Source organism: Pongo pygmaeus, chromosome 8, assembly GCF_028885625.2.
Source record: "Pongo pygmaeus isolate AG05252 chromosome 8, NHGRI_mPonPyg2-v2.0_pri, whole genome shotgun sequence".
NCBI lineage: Eukaryota > Metazoa > Chordata > Mammalia > Primates > Hominidae > Pongo > Pongo pygmaeus.
Window position 1 is genome coordinate 64,968,640 of NC_072381.2, and position 21,486 is coordinate 64,990,125.

Genomic DNA, 21,486 nt, shown 5'->3' on the forward strand with positions numbered 1-21,486 from the left:
ACTGTTAGGAGGCAATCAACATTATAATCTTAAAGAAAAATGTACAAGAAAATTAATGTATGGGAGTTACAAGTGAGAGCAATCTGAAAACTTCTTTCCTCCACTTGGAATATATATATACACACATATATACACACACATATTCGTATGTATACGTATACATATACATATACATATACATATACATATACATATATATACATATATGTGTGTGTGTATGTGTATATATATATGTTTTTTTATTTTTATTTTTATTTTTTTGAGACGGAGCTTTGCTCTTGTCTCCCAGGCTGGAATGCAATGGTGTGATCTCGGCTCACTGCAACCTCCACCTTCTGGGTTCAAGTGATTCTCCTGCCTCAGACTCCTGAGTAGCTGGGATTACAGGCACCCACCACCACACCCGGCTAATTTTTGTATTTTTAGTAGAGACAGGGTTTTACCATGTTGGCCAAGCTGTTCTCAAACTCCTGACCTCAGGTGATCCACCCGCCTTGGCCTCCCAAAGTGCTGGGATTACAGGTATGAGCCATCATGGCCGGCCCCACTTGGAATATTATTTGTCTTTAAATTTGCATAGAGTTGTAAATAAAATAAGTGTCAAAGAAATGTGCCTTCTAGAAAATTTAGAATGACCTGTGTGGTTTGTCTTATGTTTCTTCTGGACAGCGATGCTGATAGGGGCTATTCTCCTCCAATTACAAACTGTCATCTTGGACAAGCTGCTTCACTGTGTCTCACTTGCTTCATCTGTAAAATGGGAATAATGATAATGCCTGTTTCATAGACTTGTTAGTTAATACATGTCAAGTGCTTAGAATGTGTCTAGTACGTAGCAGGAGCTGAACAAGGATCACCTCTCATTAGGGGCTGCAGGGGGACTGGTGGCTGCTGCTGAAGCCTTCAGAACCTCCCTTCACATGCTCACCACAGCTCCTCCAGCAGGCAGAAGGCTGACTCGGCAGTGCAGAGAAATTACCCCAAAGGGAGCTTTTCATCAGAGGTGGCTGATGAGTGCCTGACGGATGCTTTTTCCTCCCTGGATGGTCCCAAGGTGACTCTTCCTAGATGAAGGGCCTCTTCCTGAGCCTTGTTGTAGCTCAGTGGAAAATAAATAAAGAGGGAACAAAAAGTCCACGAAGAAGAAACAGTGTGTTGGGTGGCACCTCGCAGGGCCAGTCTGATTTAATTGACCACAAGCCTGTTATGAGTACTCATGTGGCTAGGATAAGTGGCATTGGAAGCCGGGTTGCCCAGCATCCTTGCTCTCAGAGCCCCACTTTATGACCCTCTTAGGGGTTAGTGCCTATCAGGAGGCTGTTTTGAGAGTATCTGTGGGGAAGAAGGGCTCAGATTTAAAAGTGATTCTAAGTCAACAATTCAAAAACATAAACAAGGAAATTTGTGGTTGCTCTCACAATTAATTTGGACCAGCAGCACACATGGAGACGTTGCTGGGTACCCCAAGGAATATAGGGATTTAAAAAAAATGTCATTGAGACTTAGACCACAATCAGTGGGTCCCAACAGGCTCTAGTGTTAATTCAAATTGCTATCTATTGCATAGAGAAAGAGAATTTCAGTGCCAGAAGGTACCATAGAGAGACCTTGTAGTTCCACCTTATACTGCCAAGAAGGAAACCGAGGCCTGGAGGGAGCCCATGATGTGTCCATGTTTACACTGCAAGTTAGTGTTAAATATTCCATTTTTTGGAAGGAATTTTACTTACATGCATATTTTCCATTATGTTTATAAATTTCCCCCTATTTTAAATTATCCCCATTCCCTACTATTTGTATCTTTCATTTTTTTATAAACCTTATAATTCTCTAATATACTATATATACTTTATTTATTTTACTTATCATCTATCTTCCCCTGTCTCCACTAAAATCCAAACTAACTCCATAAAAGCAGGGCTTTTTGTCTGGTTCACTCCCGTATGGTTGACACTTATTTCCTGGAACACAGTAGGGGCTGAATGAATGAATCTGTTGAACGAATGGATGAGAGCCTGAATGGGTCTCATAGACCCATCTTGGTAGAAGTAAGTTCTCCTTTGGTCATCTAATTCAGAGAACCTTGGGGAGAAATAGAAAAGCCATTTCCACTCCAAATGGGAATCTAAGGTCAGAAAAGCACAGGGTTGCCCAGGGCTAAGCTGTAAATATTGGCATTCTGAGAAAGAGGTCATAAGTTTGGAGACTTTGCACTTTCTCTTTTGAAATGGAAAAGTCATTTCATTTCATCACATCCACTAGGGTGCATGAAGTAAACAGCAGACACACTGGATGCTTGGGGCATCATTCCTTCAACAGGGACAACAGCTTTCATGAGGGTTCTACTAGGTTAAGTAGAGAGGAGCAGATTTTCCAGGGGAAGAGATGGCAGAAGCAAGGCTGAGAAGTCAGGCGTGATTATTCATCTGAGCTCCTACTATGTGCTGGGCTCAGAACCAGATGTGGGTCTACAGCTTATTTATGGGTGCATTTGAGGGAGTAAGCGTTTATGAGTGGGACAATGAGGGAGAGAAGGATTAACATTTTCTGCCTGTTTCCTGAAATGTGTCTTAATTCCTTCCTAAGGAAGGCTGACCAAGAAAATAATGCAAGAAGAGAAAGTCTCCAAAGGAGCCCAGCTAGAGGCTGTAGATGAAAGGATTCCTTTGTGAATAAAATGAAGGAAGGAAACTGAAGTGGTTCAGTGGTTGAACCACTGGCTGAATGAAGACCTGAAATAAGGGAAATGCTTCTCAAAATTAGAGACCAGGCTGGGCTTCCTAAACACGATTCATGCGGAGGGAGGCCCCTTGAGCTGGAGGGCTCAGTGGAAACCTAAAGACAGAGATGAGATGTAGCAGTCAAATCTTTGGCAGAAATTGAAGAATGTTCTTTATGTTGGTACCCACCATGTGAAGAGGGTGACAGTGAGTATGATGCCTTTAGACGCATATGAAAGAACTTTCAGATGACAACATAAAATTTCCAAAATATTTTGTTTAACCTGTTCACACACTTTCATTGGTTTTTCCCCCCTCTGAGAGTAACTATTTGTAACCCCAACTAATAATGAACACTAATGTTTATTAAGAATTTACTAAATGCCACCTACAATACCAGGTGCTTTTTCTGCATCACCTCATTAATCCTCATATCCCTACTATGAGAGTAGGTGCCGCATTCATCCCTATTCAGTGGAGCCCATAGGGGAGGAAACTGACATGGGAGGCTGGCTCACTTCCCTTAGTGATAGCAGTCTGATGGAGGTGCTGACCCAAGTGGACACCAAATGTCTTATATTAAAAAATAACACAGTGCAGCATTATGGGGCATGGATGGGGAGCTGCTGGCCCATGAGCTGGATATAGTCTTGATGTGATTTTATGTCATTAAGGAAACAATTACTAAGAGTAACACACACTTTACTCCTGTAGTCATAAATCTGTAGTCTACTTTTAAAATCTACTGATAAGCTTCCAAAATTATGGGTTCCTTTAGGAAAGTTTCTCTTTATTTCTAATTTTATTATTGTTGTTTGTTTGATTGATTGTTTTCTGCCTACATATGTCTGATTTTCTCTTTACAACTGCATCCTAGATGCCTTCCTTAGTCTCTTCTGCTTCTCTTCTGTTACCCTTGTTTTCTGCTTCTATATATTTATCTGCTGTTTTCCTTTCTGTACTTTTCCCTCTTCTGTCTGTACCCATTAGTATCCCTTAAATGCCTGTGAAAAGGAATTCAAGTGAGTTCTTATTGCTTATTGGGTAGAAGAGGGTTTTATGCTGTAATTTAAAAATGGTTGAGGATTTAATAGTATTTCTGTCTTTAAAAGATAATAACATTACATTGCTTTTTTGCTTTATTTGTATTAGAAAAATATTCTGACTCTCCATTAGGCAGTTGTCCTTGATGGAGTGGGAAAAAGGCTCAGAATTCCGTCAAGCAGGTGTATCAAGAAGTTGCCATTTGGTCTGTTGTCTTTCCTGGTTATTCATTATTCAATTTAACACAGAAATCATTAAACATACACTGTTTTCTATGGTGCCAAACATCAAATGAAACATATGCTTAAGCTTGTGAACCAAGAACTTCTAGAAACCAGACAATTACCAAGGGCGTCAAAATGTCTCATCTTGATGCTTGTAACTGAACAGTGAAAATGAGCGTACGTGAACAGTGTACTGTTCTGAACAGTGAAAATGAGGATTTTAATTTGAATCAGAGGATGGGGTGAAGAGCAGTCATTTACAATATTACACAAGTCATCTTACAATGAATAATAATTCTGTCTTGAAATTCCACCCTTCCTGCCATGTGATTATAAATTTGTTGGTTTATAATTGGGTAAGTCCCACCAGTCCTGTGAGATTGCACCATGCTTTATGTTTGCATACAGTGCTTTATGCTTGTCAAGGTGCTCTGCCTTCTGCTATCTTATTTGGCATCTAAACATCCTAAATACACTGAAAGTAATGAGACCTGGAGCTAAGAGCTCTCTTTACAATGAGGAAGCTGAGGATCAGAGAGCTTATGTCATTTGCCTTGACTACAGCAAGTTGCTAGTGGCTGTAGACCCAATGCAAACCCCACCCAAACCAGGGCTTTTTTCCTGAATGCATATGGCAAGAGAGAGACATCCCACTGTCCATTGTGTTGAAGGTAGAAAATGCAGAATGTGGCAGAGTGAGCTAACCAGCTTGGTGGCCCTCACCCTGGCAAGAGACAGATTTTCCTTCCTCTCCCTGAAGGGTTAAGACAAAAGAAAATATCTGAAACTTTTCCTAGCTGAGCCTTTGCTCCAGAACTCAGGTACTTTTGCAATGGAAATGGGGCAATGAGGAGGCAGAAAAAGCCAATACATAAAAAAGCAGCAACTTCACCACCTCACCTGGGTCCCCGTGAAACCATTCCACCCAGATGAGTGAGTCAGTGGGTGTTCTTTTCATGGTCTGTTGGCTCAGTGGCACCTGAGGCTGCAGTGACCCCCAGTGCTGCTTCAGGTGAATGAGCACACAGCATTTTCAGAACTATGGCTTACTCTCTCAGTTTATAGCAGTTTAAGTGCTGGGGACTTCTCTGAACTCATTGAAAGAAATAAAGCCCCTCTGTCTTTGTATCCCTAGAATTGGAAGCTCATGTATTTGTGATGCTGGAAAGGGCAAATATTCATTGAAAGAAAATAGCTCACATTGATTGAGGACTCACTATGAGCCAGGCACGGAGTGAAGCACCTGGTTGGCCTCACCTTGAACTCTCATACCCAGACTAGGAGCTAGGCACTGTGATAATTGCTGTTTTACACAGGAGGGAACCCGCGCTCAGAGTGGATGAATGACTTGCTGAGGGTCGCACAGCTGTAAAGTGGTCTGCCTCCATGGCCTCTACTTCCTAGGACCTCCAGCAAGGGATATCTCCTGAGGCAGTGGCTTTCACACTCTTAGAGGCCTGGAGCTCTGTGTACACTAACTAAAACCTAGCTGCTTTGGTTAAAGGACGGGGGTCAGGAGGAGACTGTGTACCCTCATGGCCCAGCAAGAGTTCTGCAAAACCCTTGGAATTCTCAGTAGAGCAGATCAGGATGCTAATGCCAGCCTTCTTTGGAAGTCTGTCTCTTTGAAGTGGAGGTCATTTCCATCACACCCCAGAGGGACCCATCTAGTCAATGCCTGCCTGCCTGGCCACCACTTCCCGACTGGAAAATCATCATTTCCCATGTTCTAGTTGGGGAAGGACCCAGCAGCTCTTTCTCTTTGGCCCATCTCTCTTCCTTTTATGAGCCAGCTAAAAGGAATCCCCCAGAGGTCATCTTTGTCCTTGGCGTGGGAAAGAGAGGAGGCCTTGTCAGCAGGTGGGGGAGGTAGGAAATGCTGTTCTCCTGTGGGCTGAAGGTCAGTGAAAGGTGAGCTGGGGCTCCTGAAGCCAGCACGTTCTGGCACAGAAGCAGCCCGGGAGGAAGCTGCCCTGGAATGTGCTGTGGACAGACCTGCGTAGATCCCTTCTTCCCCACTTCCAGGCTGTCCCAGCGTCTCTGACCAGGCCAAGGTCACCTAGGCGCAGGCTCTTCTCCTTACCTCACAGACAAAAAGAACTTAACAGCACGTGTAATCTAAGTGTTCCCACTCCTCATTTGAAAAGGGAAGCATTTAATTTTTATTTATTTATTTATTTATTTATTTATTTATTTTGAGAGGGGGTCTTGCTCTGTCACCCAGGCTGGAGTGCAGTGGCGTGATCTCGGCTCACTACAACCTGTGCCTCTTGGGTTCAAGTGATTCTCCCACCTCAGCCTCCTGAGTAGCTGGGATTACGGGCATGCACCACGACTCCTGGCTAATTTTTGTATTTTTAGTAGAGACGGGGTTTCACCATGTTGGCCAAGCTGGTCTTGAATACCTGTCCTCAGGTGATCCACCTACCTCGGCCTCCCAAAGTGCTGAGATTATAGGCATGAGCGACTGTGCCCGACCTCTTTTTTTTAATGAATTAAAAAAAAAAAAGACTTACGTGGCAGTTGATAAAATAATTATTTTGAAATTAGCCACTTATCTTCTAGAAAAAAAATGTTTGTTGCTCTTCTTTTTTTTTTTTTTTTCTTTTTTTTTTTTAGTATTTATTGATCATTCTTGGGTGTTTCTCGGAGAGGGGGATATGGCAGGGTCATAGGATAATAGTGGAGAAAAGGTCAGGAGATAAACACATGAACAAAGGTCTCTGGTTTTCCTAGGCAGAGGTCCCTGCGGCCTTCCGCAGTGTTTGTGTCCCTGGGTACTTGAGATTAGGGAGTGGTGATGACTCCTAAAGAGCATGCTGCCTTCAAGCATCTGTTTAACAAAGCACATCTTGCACCGCCCTTAATCCATTTAACCCTGAGTTGACACAGCACATGTTTCAGAGAGCACGGGGCTGGGGGCAAGGCCATAGATCAACAGCATCCCAAGGCAGAAGAATTTCTCCTAGTCAGAACAAAATGGAGTCTCCTATGCCCACCTCTTTCTACACAGACACAGCAACAATCTGATCTCTCCTTTCTTTCCCCACACTTCCTCCCCTTTTTTTCAACAAAACCGTCATCGTCCTCATGGCCCACTCCCGATGGTCGCTGTCTCTTCGGAGCTGTTGGGTACACCTCCCAGACAGGGCGGCCGGGCAGAGGCGCTCCTCACTTCCCAGACGGGGCCCCCGGGCAGAGGCGCTCCTCACTTCCCAGACGGGGCGGCCGGGCAGAGGTGCTCCTCACCTCCCAGACGGGGCGGCCGGGCAGAGGCGCTCCTCACCTCCCAGACGGGGCGGCCGGGCAGAGGCGCTCCTCACTTCCCAGAGGGGGCGGCCGGGCAGAGGCGCTCCTTACTTCCCAGACGGGGCGGCCGGGCAGAGACGCTCCTCACTTCCTCCCAGACGGGGTGGCGGCCGGGCAGAGGCGCTCCTCACCTCCCAGACGGGGCAGCCGGGCAGAGGCGCTCCTCACCTCCCAGACAGGGCGGCCGGGCAGAGGTGCTCCTCACTTCCCAGACTGTGTGGCGGCTGGGCAGAGGCGCTCCTCACTTCCCAGACGGGGCGGCCAGGCAGAGGCGCTCCTCACCTCCCAGACGGGGCAGCCGGGCAGAGGTGCTCCTCATCTCCCAGACGGGGCAGCCGGGCAGAGGTGCTCCTCACTTCCTCCCAGACGGGGTGGCAGCCGGGCAGAGGCACTCCTCACCTCCCAGATGGGGCGGCCGGGCAGAGGTGCTCCTCACTTCCTCCCAGACGGGGTGGCCGGGCAGAGGCGCTCCTCACTTCCCATATGGGGTGGCGGCCAGGCAGAGGCGCTCCTCCCTTCCCAGATGGGGCAGCCGGGCACAGGCGCTCCTCACTTTCTCCCAGACGGGGTGGCGGCCAGGCAGAGGCGCTCCTCCCTTCCCAGACGGGGCGGCCGGGCAGAGGCGCTCCTCACTTTCTCCCAGACGGGGTGGCGGCCAGGCAGAGGTGCTCCTCACCTCCCAGACGGGGCGGCCGGGCAGAGGTGCTCCTCACTTCCTCCCAGACGGGGTGGCAGCCAGGCAGAGGCGCTCCTCACCTCCCAGACGGGGCGGCCGGGCAGAGGCGCTCCTCACTTCCCAGACGGGGCGGCCGGGCAGAGGTGCTCCTCATCTCCCAGATGGGGCAGCCGGGCAGAGGCGCTCCTCACATCCCAGACGATGGGTGGCCGGGCAGAGACGTTCCTCACTTCCTATACGGGATGGCGGCCGGGCAGAGGCGCTCCTCACTTCCCAGATGGGGCGGCTGGGCAGAGGGGCTCCTCACATCCCAGACGATGGGCGGCCAGGCAGAGACGCTCCTCACTTCCTAGACGGGGTGGCGGCGGGGCAGAGGCTGTAATCTTAGCAGTTTAAGAGGCCAACGCAGGAGACTGGTAGGTGGAGGTTGTAGCGAGCCGAGATCACGCCACTGCACTCCAGCCTGAGCACCATTGAGCATTGAGTGAGCGAGACTCCGTCTGCAATCCCAGCACCTCGGGAGGCCGAGGCAGGCAGATCACTCGAGGCCAGGAGCTGGAGACCAGCCCGGTCAACACGGCGAAACCCTGTCTCCACCAAAAACACAAAAACCATTCAGGCGTGGCGGCGCGCGCCTGCAATCCCAGGCACCGGGCAGGCCAAGGCAGGAGAGTCACAGGAGCCCGAGGCAGGGAGGTTGCAGCGAGCCGAGATCACGGCAGCACAGTCCAGCTTCGGCAACAGAGGGAGACCGAAAAAAGGAGAGGGAGACGGAAGAAAGGGGAGAAGGGGAGGGGGAGGAGGGAGAGGGAGAGGAGGGAGAGGGACAGGAGGGAGAGGGAGAGGAGGGAGAGGGCGGGGGAGGGGGAGGGGGAGGGGAGGGGGCGGGGGAGGGGGAGGGGGAGGGGGAGGGAGAGCTGTTTGTTGCTCTTCTGATATTGGTAGGAGCTTCTTCCTCTTCCAAGGTGACTTTTTGGATAACACCCTGAGGGGACTGCCCTTCATCCTTTATCTCCATCTCAGCCATTCCAGGCCTTCTGTGACTCCTGGGATAAAATAAACATTAGTGGGCACTGTTCCATTACAGGGTTCCCTCTTGGTGTGTTCCATTGTTATCTCCCCGTCTCCCCCAGGACCTATTCTCCTGGGAAATGATAAACCTGGGGGCTTTAGTGGTGGAGAAGGTCTACAGAGCCCAACCTCAACTTGAAATTTCCCCAGCCTCTGTTGGAAGCCAACCAGGTACCTGATTTTCCTAAGTGGGACACAGCAGCCCCCTGGGTGGTCATAGCACCACAGTGTACCGTTTTACTTACCTGTATCTCTTGGCCATGCCAGCAGCAAGAGCCTCTTGGACCTAGAATGACCAAGGACCATGGCCTGTCTGAGTTTTAACTCTGGATTTAGAAGATTGAGGATCTTGTTTCAGACATTTACTCATCAACAAATACCAAGTTCATTGCAGGTAGGGTTCTTGGAAGGTAAGCTCTGACACGAAGTTGAGTGTACTGGAGGCTCATACCCACGGGAGGAGGGGAAGGCAGCAGGACTGTGCAGAGGTTGGGTCGTGATGCAGGCTGGATGCAGCCACAGCCAGCCCCAAGAGCACCAAGATGGCCTGCCAGCATTGTGCTGGAATGAGTGCTGGGATGGGCTGACATGGGCCTTTATTCCATCACTCCCATCACTCAGAGGAGGTGGGCTGCCCCTGAAGGGCATGACCTCGGGTCAGGTAGCTCTCTGCAATTGAGCAAGCCCTGAAGAAGCTGCTGACAACCCTCTCAGGAGCTGAGCAGCAAGTCCTTCTTGAAGGGGGTCTGTGCCTGTCACAGGATTTTCTCAATGGCTGAGGCACTGTGTTGAAACATGGCAGATCAAGTTGGAAAGGCTTGGTCTCTGTCCATGAAGTGCTTGCAGTGCTGTTGCCCTGACTGCAGTGCAGTGGATGCTGTTATGGAGGACTCTTGTGGTGGCTGCTTGGTAGCCCCAGGCAGGCACCAGGTCATTAACAGCTGTGTGAATCCCCTTGTCACTCCTAGGAGATATATACCGGCACCTCTGTTTTGCTGAAGAAGAAAGTGAGGTTCTGAGGTATTGAGTAGCTCCTAGGGGTCATACGGCCAGCTGGGAAAGATGCCAGGATTCAAACTTAGGTCGGACTCTGAAGGCAGTGTGCTTTCCTTTATTCATAATTGCCTTTGAGATCGAAGGCAGAGCCAACAGGAGCAGGACCATTATGGGTGTTCGGCAGTGTCCCCTCTCCTACCCTTGCTCATAGCCAGTTTTAGCTCTGTGCCTGGACTCTAGCTGTCCCCTGCCAATGGTGCCACAGCTCCATGCCTCTTCCGTGACCTTCACCACTTTCTCTGCCCTTGGGGCTTCCTCTTCCTCTTGACTTTTCTCAGGACTTAGGTGTTGGCCATAACTGTGTTTTTGGATGACTGCATTGGGTAAGTCCCACCAGTCCTGTGAGATTGCACCTTCCCAAAAGGCAAGGAAGTTATATGGAAACTGATTTAGGCCTTGTGTGAGATTCCTTTGCTAACAGTCCAGGAAGCTGTGTCTGGGGCAGCTTCCTTCCCCCAAATATAGATACTTCTCCAAGCTTCCTGTCTGGAATCAGGGTGTTGTGAAATGTGGGCACTCATTCAGCCCTAGGGGTCATGGGGAACCCTACCAGCTTTCCCATTAAACCCAGCTGGTAAAATGGACTCATGTCTGTTTGTTTTTGGGGTTTGTATTCCCTCCTACCTCAAGGAACTGCAAGAGAAGGGATAGAAAAGACCAAGGCATCAGCAAGTCTGTGCCCAGGAGTGCAATAATCCTTGTGTTTACTGGAAGGGGAGGCTGGCATTGAACCCATGTCAAGATAGGTTTGGAGAAAACCCAAAGATGCCAAGGCCTTGCCTTCCATCCCCTGTGATCTACTACTTAATCAAATGGCCAAGGATGTGTTAAGAGGGAGAAATGTGTAAATGTTTAGAGAGCAGTGAGTTGTGAGCTGTAAATGGCCCTGGCATGTTTATAAGAAATGAGCAGGCCAGAAATGAAACCCCAATAGTTTTTTTTGTGTGGATAGAATTACCAAACTGATGGATGGAGGGAGTGTTCTGGTTGTTAAATATTTGGGCCTTGGGAGTCTTTTGATGTAGCACCTTGTGACAACTGCTTGCAAAGTGAGCTCAGACTAGCTTAAATTAGCTCAGGCCCACATGTTCGGGAAGGGAGGCTGGAGTAGATTCCCGCCATGGTTGTTTGCAGCTCTCCCTTCTAAGAGTTCAGGACTCTGGTAGTCAGAGCGTCCAGGCTTGGCCAGATCAGGGCACCTGGGGAAGGGTTTGTCTCTGCCTCTTACTACCACATGAAGTACCCAAAGTCTGGGTGATTGTGGACAGGGCTTCAGATCAAGGAAACTTAAGATTCTCAATCAGCCATTGACATATGCCAAGACCAATCAATCTTTTTCATCTCATCTCCCATTATCCACCCTTCCCACAGCCATGACCACCCACTGGTCACTGTGCATGTCTCCCTCCTTTGTCTCCTGGTGTTCCTGCCATGGTTCCTTCAGGCAAAGGTGCTTGTTCAACCTATCCCTAAATAAATCTGCTTGAACCTTCAGGGTCAAGCTGAAAGTGGTACCTTTTTCACAGTCTTCCTGGACCCAACAACTGGAAGCAATCACTGCCTCTGCTAAAGTCCACATCAATTAAATAGTCAATTAGATAGATCCAGAGTGAAAATGGAAACCACCTTCTTTTTGCATCAGTGGGATGGATGGCTGGAAACATGGATGACCAGACAGGTGAAAAGAGGAATGGAAGGAAACATGAGTGTAAGGACAAACATAGTGTCTCCTGGTTAAAAAAAATATTGTTTCAGCTTTCTTAACCTCACCTGTAATAGAGCTAGGAACAATAGCCCCATCTCATTATGTGAGAATTAAAATACTTAGCCCTAGGTATGAAGCACTATCCCATTATTGTTGTTATTTTGGAAAATAACTCTGTAAGATGTTTAACCCTATAAGGAAATTATTCTTTTTAAGATTCAGGCTTAAAATCAAATATTCCTGGGGCTTGTAATTTCCCATGCAGACCTACACCCTCATGTTACTGTTGAAGAAACTGAGTCCAGAAGAGAGGAGGGAGGGACTTGCTCACACTCCTAGAGTTGGTGGCAGCTGGGTGGAAAAGTATAATTTTCAAAAAGTTAAAATTGTGACTCATATAAATCTAGAATGTGGACATGTCAAAAATGCATTTAGCTCATTAATGAGGGAACCAACAAGATGGCAGCATGAGTTTACATAGGCACTGGACGAAGAGTGTTGGAATGAGATTGCTAAATTAGAAACAAAACTGGTTAATGTCCTACACGGGAGTCAATTAATAAACTTTGGGATTATTTTTTCTCCTGAACAGAAAACATTTGTGTTTCTACTAGGCAAAATCCTACACGTTAATGTGTAACTTCACATAATCTGGCTATTTAGTTGGTAGCAAATATTAAGTCAACAAAGGTAGTTGCTTTCCCCTAGATAATTAAATATTTCTTGAGCAGGCTGTTAAACATTGCTCCAAAGATGACCTTGAAAGGACATGACACATTTCCATTCCCTTGCCTGACCCCTGCTAATAGAACCAAGTCTTCTCACCCAAGCCGCTCCTCTCTTCCTCTTCCATCTCTGTGCTGCATGCAGGGAACCTGGTGCCTTGCTTCCATTTTCTCATTGGAAAAATGAGGGCCATAATACCCGCCTTCTCCACCAGACTAATTATGTCCAGTTATGACTTGGGGAACCAGGCAAGCCCATGGAAGAAGGTCACACAATCCTGATCCGGAAGAGCTTGGCATCCAAGGGAAAAACAGGTGTGGGCAAACAATTGCACCAACATTTAGCAATGGCTGTGGCAGGCAAGAGCAAAGGACTGTGGCAGCCTAGAGAGAGGAGTGACTTGGCTGAGTAAAGGAAGAGAAAAAGATTGAGAGAGGAACACTGAACTGGGATTTCCAAGACCTGTAGATCTGTTGGTGAAAATGGAGAAGGGCATGATCAGCCCAGTGAACTGCAGATGTTAAGATATAGGGACTAAAAAGTAAGGCACTTTCCATTTAATGTGCATATGCTGAGCTTTTGTTATGTGACAGTTTCTGTGTTTAGCCCTGGGGAGTGGCAGCAATGGGAACAATTGTCCGCAAAACAGGAAACAAATTCTAGTCCTTTTGGAGTGATTCCAGGAAGATGGGGGTTTGGGTGGATTTGAGAGGGGAACAAGGGAAGTGGAGTGGAGGCAAAAGAGGCTGGAGACACTGGTCTTGCACTGAGTGATGATATGGTTGATAGCTCCTGACCAAACAATTAATCTTTGTTCCGAACTTTCCCTTTGGAAAGTCTGTGGCTGCCTTCTGGGGAAGGCAAACAAATGTGAACTTAAGAAGTTTACAATTTAGCTAGGGAAACAGGATGTGCAAACAGGAAGAACCAACTATGTGAAGGTGGGTAAGATAACTGTTGACTCCATGCTTTAAGGAAAGGAGAGCTCTTTGTGGCTTGGGTGGTCAGCAAGAACTTTTTAAGAAGAGATACTCTTGATTGGATTGGGTAAATAAAAGAGCAAGGAGGACATTGTAGGAGGGGAATTACTCCCAGCAGAGCCTAGAAGCAGATTTTCCAGGGTTCCCAGGAGAAGAGATTGAATAGGTGCAGTGGGCCATATGGTGACACATCTTGAGTGTCCAGCTGGAGAACCAGAAGTGCATATCATAACAGGGGTGGAAAACTCAGAGGCTGATAGGGAATGGGGAGGTTGCAATGAGGGGACCAGTGGGGACTTTGACCAGTGGAGCAAGAGTCTTTCCAGATGAAGGGAGTAGCTGCCTCACAGCTCTGGCCAACTGTGGACATTTGGCCAGTTTGTAATTTGTCAAAAGAAGTCAGAAATCTGCATTGTTGTGAAATCTCCAGATTTTTTACATGTTGTCAATTTAATTAAAATATTAAAATCAGCCCATGGGTCAAGACTGCTGACCCATGCATGGGGCCTGGGGGGAAACTTGTGGGGCTCCAGCTTGTGGCTTCTCTGTAGGCAGTGCAGCTATTGAAGATTCCTACACACGGGTGCCACAGGGGAAGATGGCACAGGAAAGGAGTGTGGACCTGGAGAACCAAGTAAGGAGCAGGCAGCAACTGAGGCAGGACCATATGCAACTGTGGCCAGGGGTCACATATCATACTGAGCAGAGTTCACCTTGCTCAAGAACCACAAACCCAGGACAAATAGAAGGGAAACAAAATAAAGGAAAGGGAGCCAGCGTGTTTCGTTCAGGGTTGGGTAAGTAGTATGAATTTGGTTTGTTTTCCTGGCTGTCTTTAAAGAACGCTGGGCAGTACTAGCCTGTATTTCTGATGAGAGGAGGGGAATTTAACCTGTGGTTCAAGTGCAGTTATTGGATAGCTCAGAGTCTTCATATGGTGGTGTTGTGCAAAGAGCACTGGACTAGAAGTTGGGAGACCTGGATTACAGAAATGACTGGTGTTAGCTGAGTGCCCCACTGTGTATCAGCTATTTTGTGCACATTTTCAGTAATTCTCCAAACAGCCCTGTGAAGTAGAGGGCACTGTGACTCTACTTTTTCAAGGTCAAGGTCACAGAGCTGGTCAATGCAAGGCTGGGATTGGAATGAGACTTCAAAGGCCAAGTCTTTTCCAGTAGACCCCGCTACTGCACTGGCCTATGCTGAGTCTCTCCACATGCTCCACATTACCTGTTTTGTGAACTTGGATAGGTCATCTTCTACAGAGGAGCAAGAGGGGAAACTTCTTCAGGGTTTGGTTGGTCCACTCTCAACATGCTGTGGTTCTGCAGTTGAGATGCATGTTGAAATGCATCTCTTTTGTATGTTGACTTTTTTTTTATTCTAAAGGTCTTTGGATGTTTAGTTTCAAACAAAGAGCTAGGGATTGGAGATGCATCAATCTCAGACAGGCAGTGGCAGGGGTGTTTACAATGAATTTGGCAGCCCTGCAAGAAAAGATGTGTTCTTATCATATGTGGAAGGGCTTTTTTTTTGGTAGGAAATAGGTACTTGGACATGTAAAAATCAGGCATTCCAGCATGGCTGTCCCCAAGGCCCCCACCTGGAGGCTTAGACTGCAGCTTCTGCTGTTTTCATATCTTTCTCCCCTTCTATCCTCTCTGAATGTTTCCAAACCCCCAAAGGACCTGCAACTTTAAAGAGAAATATTATTGATGCAGTTGAATCTATTTTTAGCCTGCTGGGGTTGGTGCACATCCAAAGCGGAAGAATTTGGTTTTATATCTATTTTATCTACATCAACACCTCTTTACCTAAAATCCATTAAAAGATAACAGAAACAGAGCTGACTTCAGACGACATTCAATTGGTTCATATTTTGGGGGGCAATATGTCATGCCCCCACCTTGCTGTAGCTGAGACATGTATTTAACATTTCCAAGGAGCCACAGAAAAAGACACAGAAAACCTCTGATGGCATTTAGAGATTAGAGGAGGGTTTTTCTCCTAAATATGGAGCTGTTTCCTTGACTCAGCAGGTATGTGAGATGGATATGAAAGCAAAAGATGTTCCCTTGCCATGAAGCCCGTATTTTTGGGTCATAGATCTTATTGATCAGACACATTCAATTGGACATTTCTCTTGTGTGCACACATGTTCCCTCTCTCCTCTGTCTCCTGCTGCCTCAGTAACTTCCAGAGAGACTTCCAAAAAGACAGCAGGTTTTTAGAGTTGAGAGTTAAAACTTCTGGAATGTTGTTCTAGCTCCTGGGGTTGGGCAGGGAAAGGTAATCCTCAAATATAGGTGGGGCCTCAGAGGAAGTTTGGTGAATCTGTCAACTAGAAATGTTTTTTGAAAATTCTTATTGAAGTAACCTCTATCCTCAAAGGATTCCAGTATGCATCTAGGGTTGAAAAGGAGTGAACTGATGGCCTTAATTAGACTGATTTAATGAGCATAGGGCCAGAGCCACAAGAGCCCAGACTGGGTTTAGAGTAGAGGTTCAAACATGGCTGCCATTTAGAATCACCTACAAGACTTAGAAAAAATTCCAACACCTAGGCCCCCCTTCAGAGATTCTTATTCAGTTGGTCTGAGTGAGGTCTAGGCTTTCATATTTTGTAAATCCTCCCAGATGACTTCACTGTCATTTCCACTCTAGAGCTGTGCTTCCCAGACTCTAATGTACAGGGAAATTACCTGGGATTCTTGTTAAGATGCAGATTCTGAGGACCTAGAGAAATGGCAAGACATACCATGTTCATGGACTGGAAGACTCATCCTAGTAATGGTGCCAGCTCACCCCCAGATTTCTCTATAGATTTAACATAACTCCAACCAAAATCTAAGCAGGACTTTTTGCAGATAAATTTCTAAAATTTATGTGGAAAGGCAAAGCAACTAGAATAGGTAAAATAATTTTGCAAAAGAAGTGTATATTTGAAGAAATCACCAATCGCCCTACCTGATTTGAACACTTATTATAAAGCTGTAGTAATCAAGACAGTGTCTTATTGGCAAAGGGATAGACACATAGATCAGTGGAGCAGACTAGAGTCCAAAAATAGACCTACAACAAATGTGGTCAATTGCTTTGATAGAGGTACAAAGACAATTCAATGGAGAAGGAAAGTCTTTTCTACAATGGTCTTGAAACAATTGGACATCCAAGGGCAAACAAAACAAAACAAAACAAAAAGCTCAACCTAAACTTCATGCCTTATGCAAAAATTGACTCAAAGTGGATCACAGATATAAGTGTAAAACTATAAAGCTTTGATAAAAACACATAGGAGAAAATCTTTCTGACCTGAAGTTAGGTAAGTTAGACATGACCCCAAAAAGATGATTCACAAAAGAAAAATGGATCACTTAGACATGTCAAAATTAAAAACTATTATTCTGTGAAAGATACTATTATGAGAATGAAAAGATAAGCTACATAATGGGAGAGAATACTTAAAAATCATATATATTACAGAAGGCTTTATATAGCCAGGATATATAAAGAACTCTCAAAATTCAACAGGAAGAGAACAAGCTACCCAACTGGAAAATGGGCAAAAGACTTGTATAGACACATGATCAAAGGGGATATTTGGATGGCAAATAAGCACAGAAAAAGAACATCAGCATCTTTAGCCATTAGGGAAATGCAAGTATAAGCAATGATGAGATATGAACACACCTATTGTAATGGCTGAAATAAAAATACTAACAATACCAAGTAGTGGTGAGGATGGGGAGCAACTGGAACTCTCAGACATTAGTAGTGGGAATGCAAAATGATGTAGCTATTCAGGAAAACAGTTTAGAAGTTTTCTTATAAAATTAAGCATATACTTAGCATATTACCAGAAATTCAATGTCTAGATATTTACCCTAGGGAAATGAAAACTTAAGTTTACAGAAAAAACATTCATATACATGTTTATAGCATCTCTATTCATAATTACCCAAAACTAGGAAGAATCTCAGTGGGTGAATGGCTAAAACAACTGTGATACATCCTTACCATGAATACATGCAGTAGCAAAAAAGAATGAACTATTGATAAAAGCAACAACTTGGATGAATCTCAAAAACATTTTGCTCAATTAAAAAAGCCAGTATTAATAGTTTACATATTATATGAATTTCATTTATGTGACTTCCTTGGAAAGGTAAAACTAGTGACAGAGGACAGATTAGTGGTTACTAGTGGGTAGGGGTGGTAGGTGTGATCATAAAGGATAATGCAAGATAGTTTTTGGGGCAGAGTTGTTCTGTATCTTGATTATGGTGATGGCTATACAAATTGATGCATATACTAACATTCGTAGAACTTTACACCAAAAATAAAAAGTTAAATTTACTGTATAGTAATTTAGAAAATGAAACTTTTGAAAAGTGCAGATTCTTATTCAAGAGGTCTAGCAATGGGGCCTGGGACTCTGCATTTCTTATAAGCTCCTGGGTGATGCTGGGGCTCTTGGGAACACAAGTGGAGGGGGTTAGGCTCTACAGAGGAAACATCGTAACATGCAGATTCAGCTCATTTCATTCCTATGCTGAGAGACCTTTAATGGATCCATAGTTCTTCCAAGATAAAATTCAAATATTTTATCACTTCAAAAACTTAAAGTAAGCTCTTTCCCCTGAAATCTCCCATATCTCTTAGATCATACCCTACAGTAGTGTATATTCTCTGCTTTGTTTGTGGCCTAGAGTGCTCTCTATCCACCCATTCCCTGGAGGATGAGTGACCCCTTAGTCACTGGCCAGCTTGAAAGGCACCTTCCCAGGGAAGCCATCCCCGACCCTGCCAGTCCCTAACATACCCATGCAGAATGAGGGTGCACCTTCTAATGCAGTATGCATGCTATTTTGCTCTCATGTTCTTTCACTTTTCAGATGTTTCTCTCCCTAGGAACACAGGCTTTTCAGAGACAGGATCTATGTCTTGTAGGCCCAGTGCCCAGCATCATGGCAAATAGTGAGTGTCGCTGAGGAGCTTACAGAATGAAGACAAACTGACTTTATAGAAACAGTGAATGTTTCAGAAGCAGGAAAGTATCCTATTAGGAACTATGGGGAAAAGAATGAAGGACATTCATTGATTTCCAAGAACAGAAGATGCCAGGGAAGGAAAAGAGCTTCCTCCACAATCTGTGCTGCCCACTTCATGCAGGAGATAGGGTCCATCCACATTTGTAAAGAACATGTGTGTGTAGAGTGGACTTGTAATGTAGGCATCACTTCCATCACCACCACCATCATATCTCTCCAGTATCACCATCATCTTCACCATTACCACTATGTAACGTCAGTAACGTTGCCGTCATCATCACTGTCATCACCAACACCACCCTCATACCATTGTCATCTCAATCTCTTAATTTTATTGCAATTTGTATGGTGTAACAAAAATAATAATGACTCCAAAAATGAAATAATAAAAATGTTAAAAAGCACATGTGGCCGGGCGCGGTGGCTCACACCTGTAATCCCATCACTTTGGGAGGCTGAGGTGGGTGGATCACCTAAGGTCAGGAGTTTGAGACCAGCCTAGTCAACAAGGTGAAACCCTGTCTCTAATAAAAATACAAAAATTAGCTGGGCATGGTGGTGGGCACCTGTAATCTCAACTACTCCGGGGGCTGAGACAGGAGAACTGCTTGAACCCGAGAGGCGGAGGTGGCAGTGAGCTGAGATTGTGACATTGCACTCCAGTGTGGGCGACAAGACAGAAACGCGATCTCAAAAATGAAAGAAAGAAAGAAAGAAAGAAAGAGAAAGAGAGAAAAGAGAAAGAGAAAGAAAGAAAGAAAGAACATGCATAGTACCTGAGAATTTGCAAAGTGCTTCCTTGGAATTAACTCCAGCTGCATAAGGAGGATGCACTGAATTATTCACCTCACTACAGTCTGAGTTTTATTCTTTTCTCCAAGCCCTTATATATTATTGTCTTTGGATTTCCTACATTTATGTGGGGCTCTAGGCTGGAATTCTTCTGCCCGTCTTGCAGGTAGTATAACTGAGACCCTGGGAGGTTAAGATTATAGAACTTGTTAGCGAAGGATCAAGGAGGAAGATGATTTCTAAGTAGGGCCCACCAAAGTGCCAGAGATCCCCATGAGAGGTGTGATGAGTGGCCTGAACCATCACAGAGCACAAAGCACAGGAGATCGGTTCTTAGAACTCATTTGGGAAGTCAGCGGCAAGTTCACACACCAAGGTGAAAGCGGCACTATAAAAGGATGGATGGAGGTACAGTAAAGAGGAAGAGGAAGAAAAGAGGAAGCAAAACGTGGCCATAAAATGTAGGTTCTGATACATAGTGAAGGGACAGAAGGTGAATCCTTGTAAAGTGGCTAGCCTATTGGGAGCCACACTATCACCTGCTCCAAGTTACCCCTCCTCTGCCCCCAACCAAAGAAGATTGTGCATGAGAGTTCTACCATTGATCGAGAGACTCTCTAGGATCATAACATCTGGAATTCAGTCCTGCTTTAGCCATCATCTATGGTAATACGTGATCTTGAACAAGTCAACTAAAGCCTCCTCTTCAGAAGGTCCCCAGACAAGGTATCTGGGTTGCTGAAGGCTTGGGAGTGGAGGATGCACATGAATTGCCATTTCCTGTCTTGGGTTGGGTTATGGTACTTTTGAAGGAGGCAGTGACAAGGTGGCTTTGTTTCCTAGGGTGGGGTGCTAGAGAGTGAGATTGTGATGCTTGTCATTTGGTCCAATTGCTACTGCTTTCAGTTGAGCACTGGTGAGGAACCTTAGTTGATTCTTCTATGTAAATGGCTCTTGCACCTCAATTTTCTTGGCAATTACTCCCCAGCTGTGCCCTTCTTGCTGCATAAAACCTCAATCAATCCTTCATTAAAATGCTACAGAAACTGAAAGCTTTTCCCCCTTGTTTCCTAATTTTTCCCCGAGTGGATTGGATTTGTTATGACTCAAATGGAAAAGGACTAGCTTTGTAAGCAGGTTCAGATTCTAGCCCGGTTCCTATTTATTTATAGCCCAAATTATTTCAACAACTGCTGTCAAGTAAAAACTCTGTTTAATCAGAGGCAGGTAAACGTGCCAATTTCATCTCATTGCCTAAGTAGTCTCCTCTGCTGTGGAGGAGGAGGATGCCACTCTGGGTCTTGTCCCAGGTGCTGTGGGGCTGGGGACCAAGACAGTTCTAGACTTGCTACCCATTCAGGCCTGGCCACTCAGGTTGTAGCCACTTGTGTCATTTGGTAGGAAAAGTGAGAAGTTATGAGCCAGAGGTTTCAATTATGGTTTTGCCACTTACTGATTCTATGACTTATAATGTTACTTAGCTTCTTGGGGTCAGGGTTCACTCATTTAAAAATGGTGATGTTACTAACTACAAATATAAATGAGTTAATGTAAGCCTCCAGTCACAGCTTGGAAGACAGTGGTTTCTTTCTCTTTTTTTCTTTTCTTTTTACTTTCTTTTTTTTGAGATGGAGCCTTGCTCCGTTATCCAAGCTGGAGTGCAGTGGCACGATCTTGGCTCACTGCAGCCTCTGCCTCTGGGGTTCAAGAGATTCTCCTGCCTCAGCCTCCCAAGTAGCTGAGATTACAGGCACACACCACCATACCTGGCTAATTTTTGTATTTTTAGTAGAGACAGGTTTTGCTATGTTGGCCAGGCTCGTCTTGAACTCCTGATCTCAGGCAATCCGCCCACCTTGACCTCCCAAAGTGCTGGGATTACAGGTGTGAGCCACTGCGTCCGGCCGCACAGTGATTTCTTAATTTATGGTTCATGGAAATTATAAAAATTGGCATTTCAATTATAAGTGATTGAATGGAGTCAGACATTGGAGAACTGAATAAATGGACACATTTATTCAACAAAGATTGTTGAGGATCTGCTAGGTGTCAGGCATTGTGCAAACTGGTGGAGAAAATAAGATATTCTCTCTGGCTTCATAGAGTTTACATGGTCAGAGAGCGAGGACAAT

The 21,486-nt window shown here is 45.6% G+C and overlaps 1 protein-coding gene across 16 annotated transcripts in view; it reads left to right on the forward strand.

Moving 5' to 3' along the window:
- KCNMA1 (potassium calcium-activated channel subfamily M alpha 1) overlaps positions 1-21,486 on the forward strand; it is a 768,905-nt gene that overhangs the window by 252,838 nt on the left and 494,581 nt on the right. Inside the window, exon 3 of one of the 16 annotated variants that reach the window (XM_054435625.2) lies at positions 9,312-16,712. The exons of the other annotated variants lie outside the window; for them this stretch is intronic. Coding sequence (XP_054291600.1) covers positions 9,312-9,368 — 57 coding nt within the window. The 3' untranslated portion in view covers positions 9,369-16,712. Of the gene's footprint in view, positions 1-9,311; positions 16,713-21,486 lie in introns of those variants that run through there. 16 annotated transcript variants of the gene reach the window in all.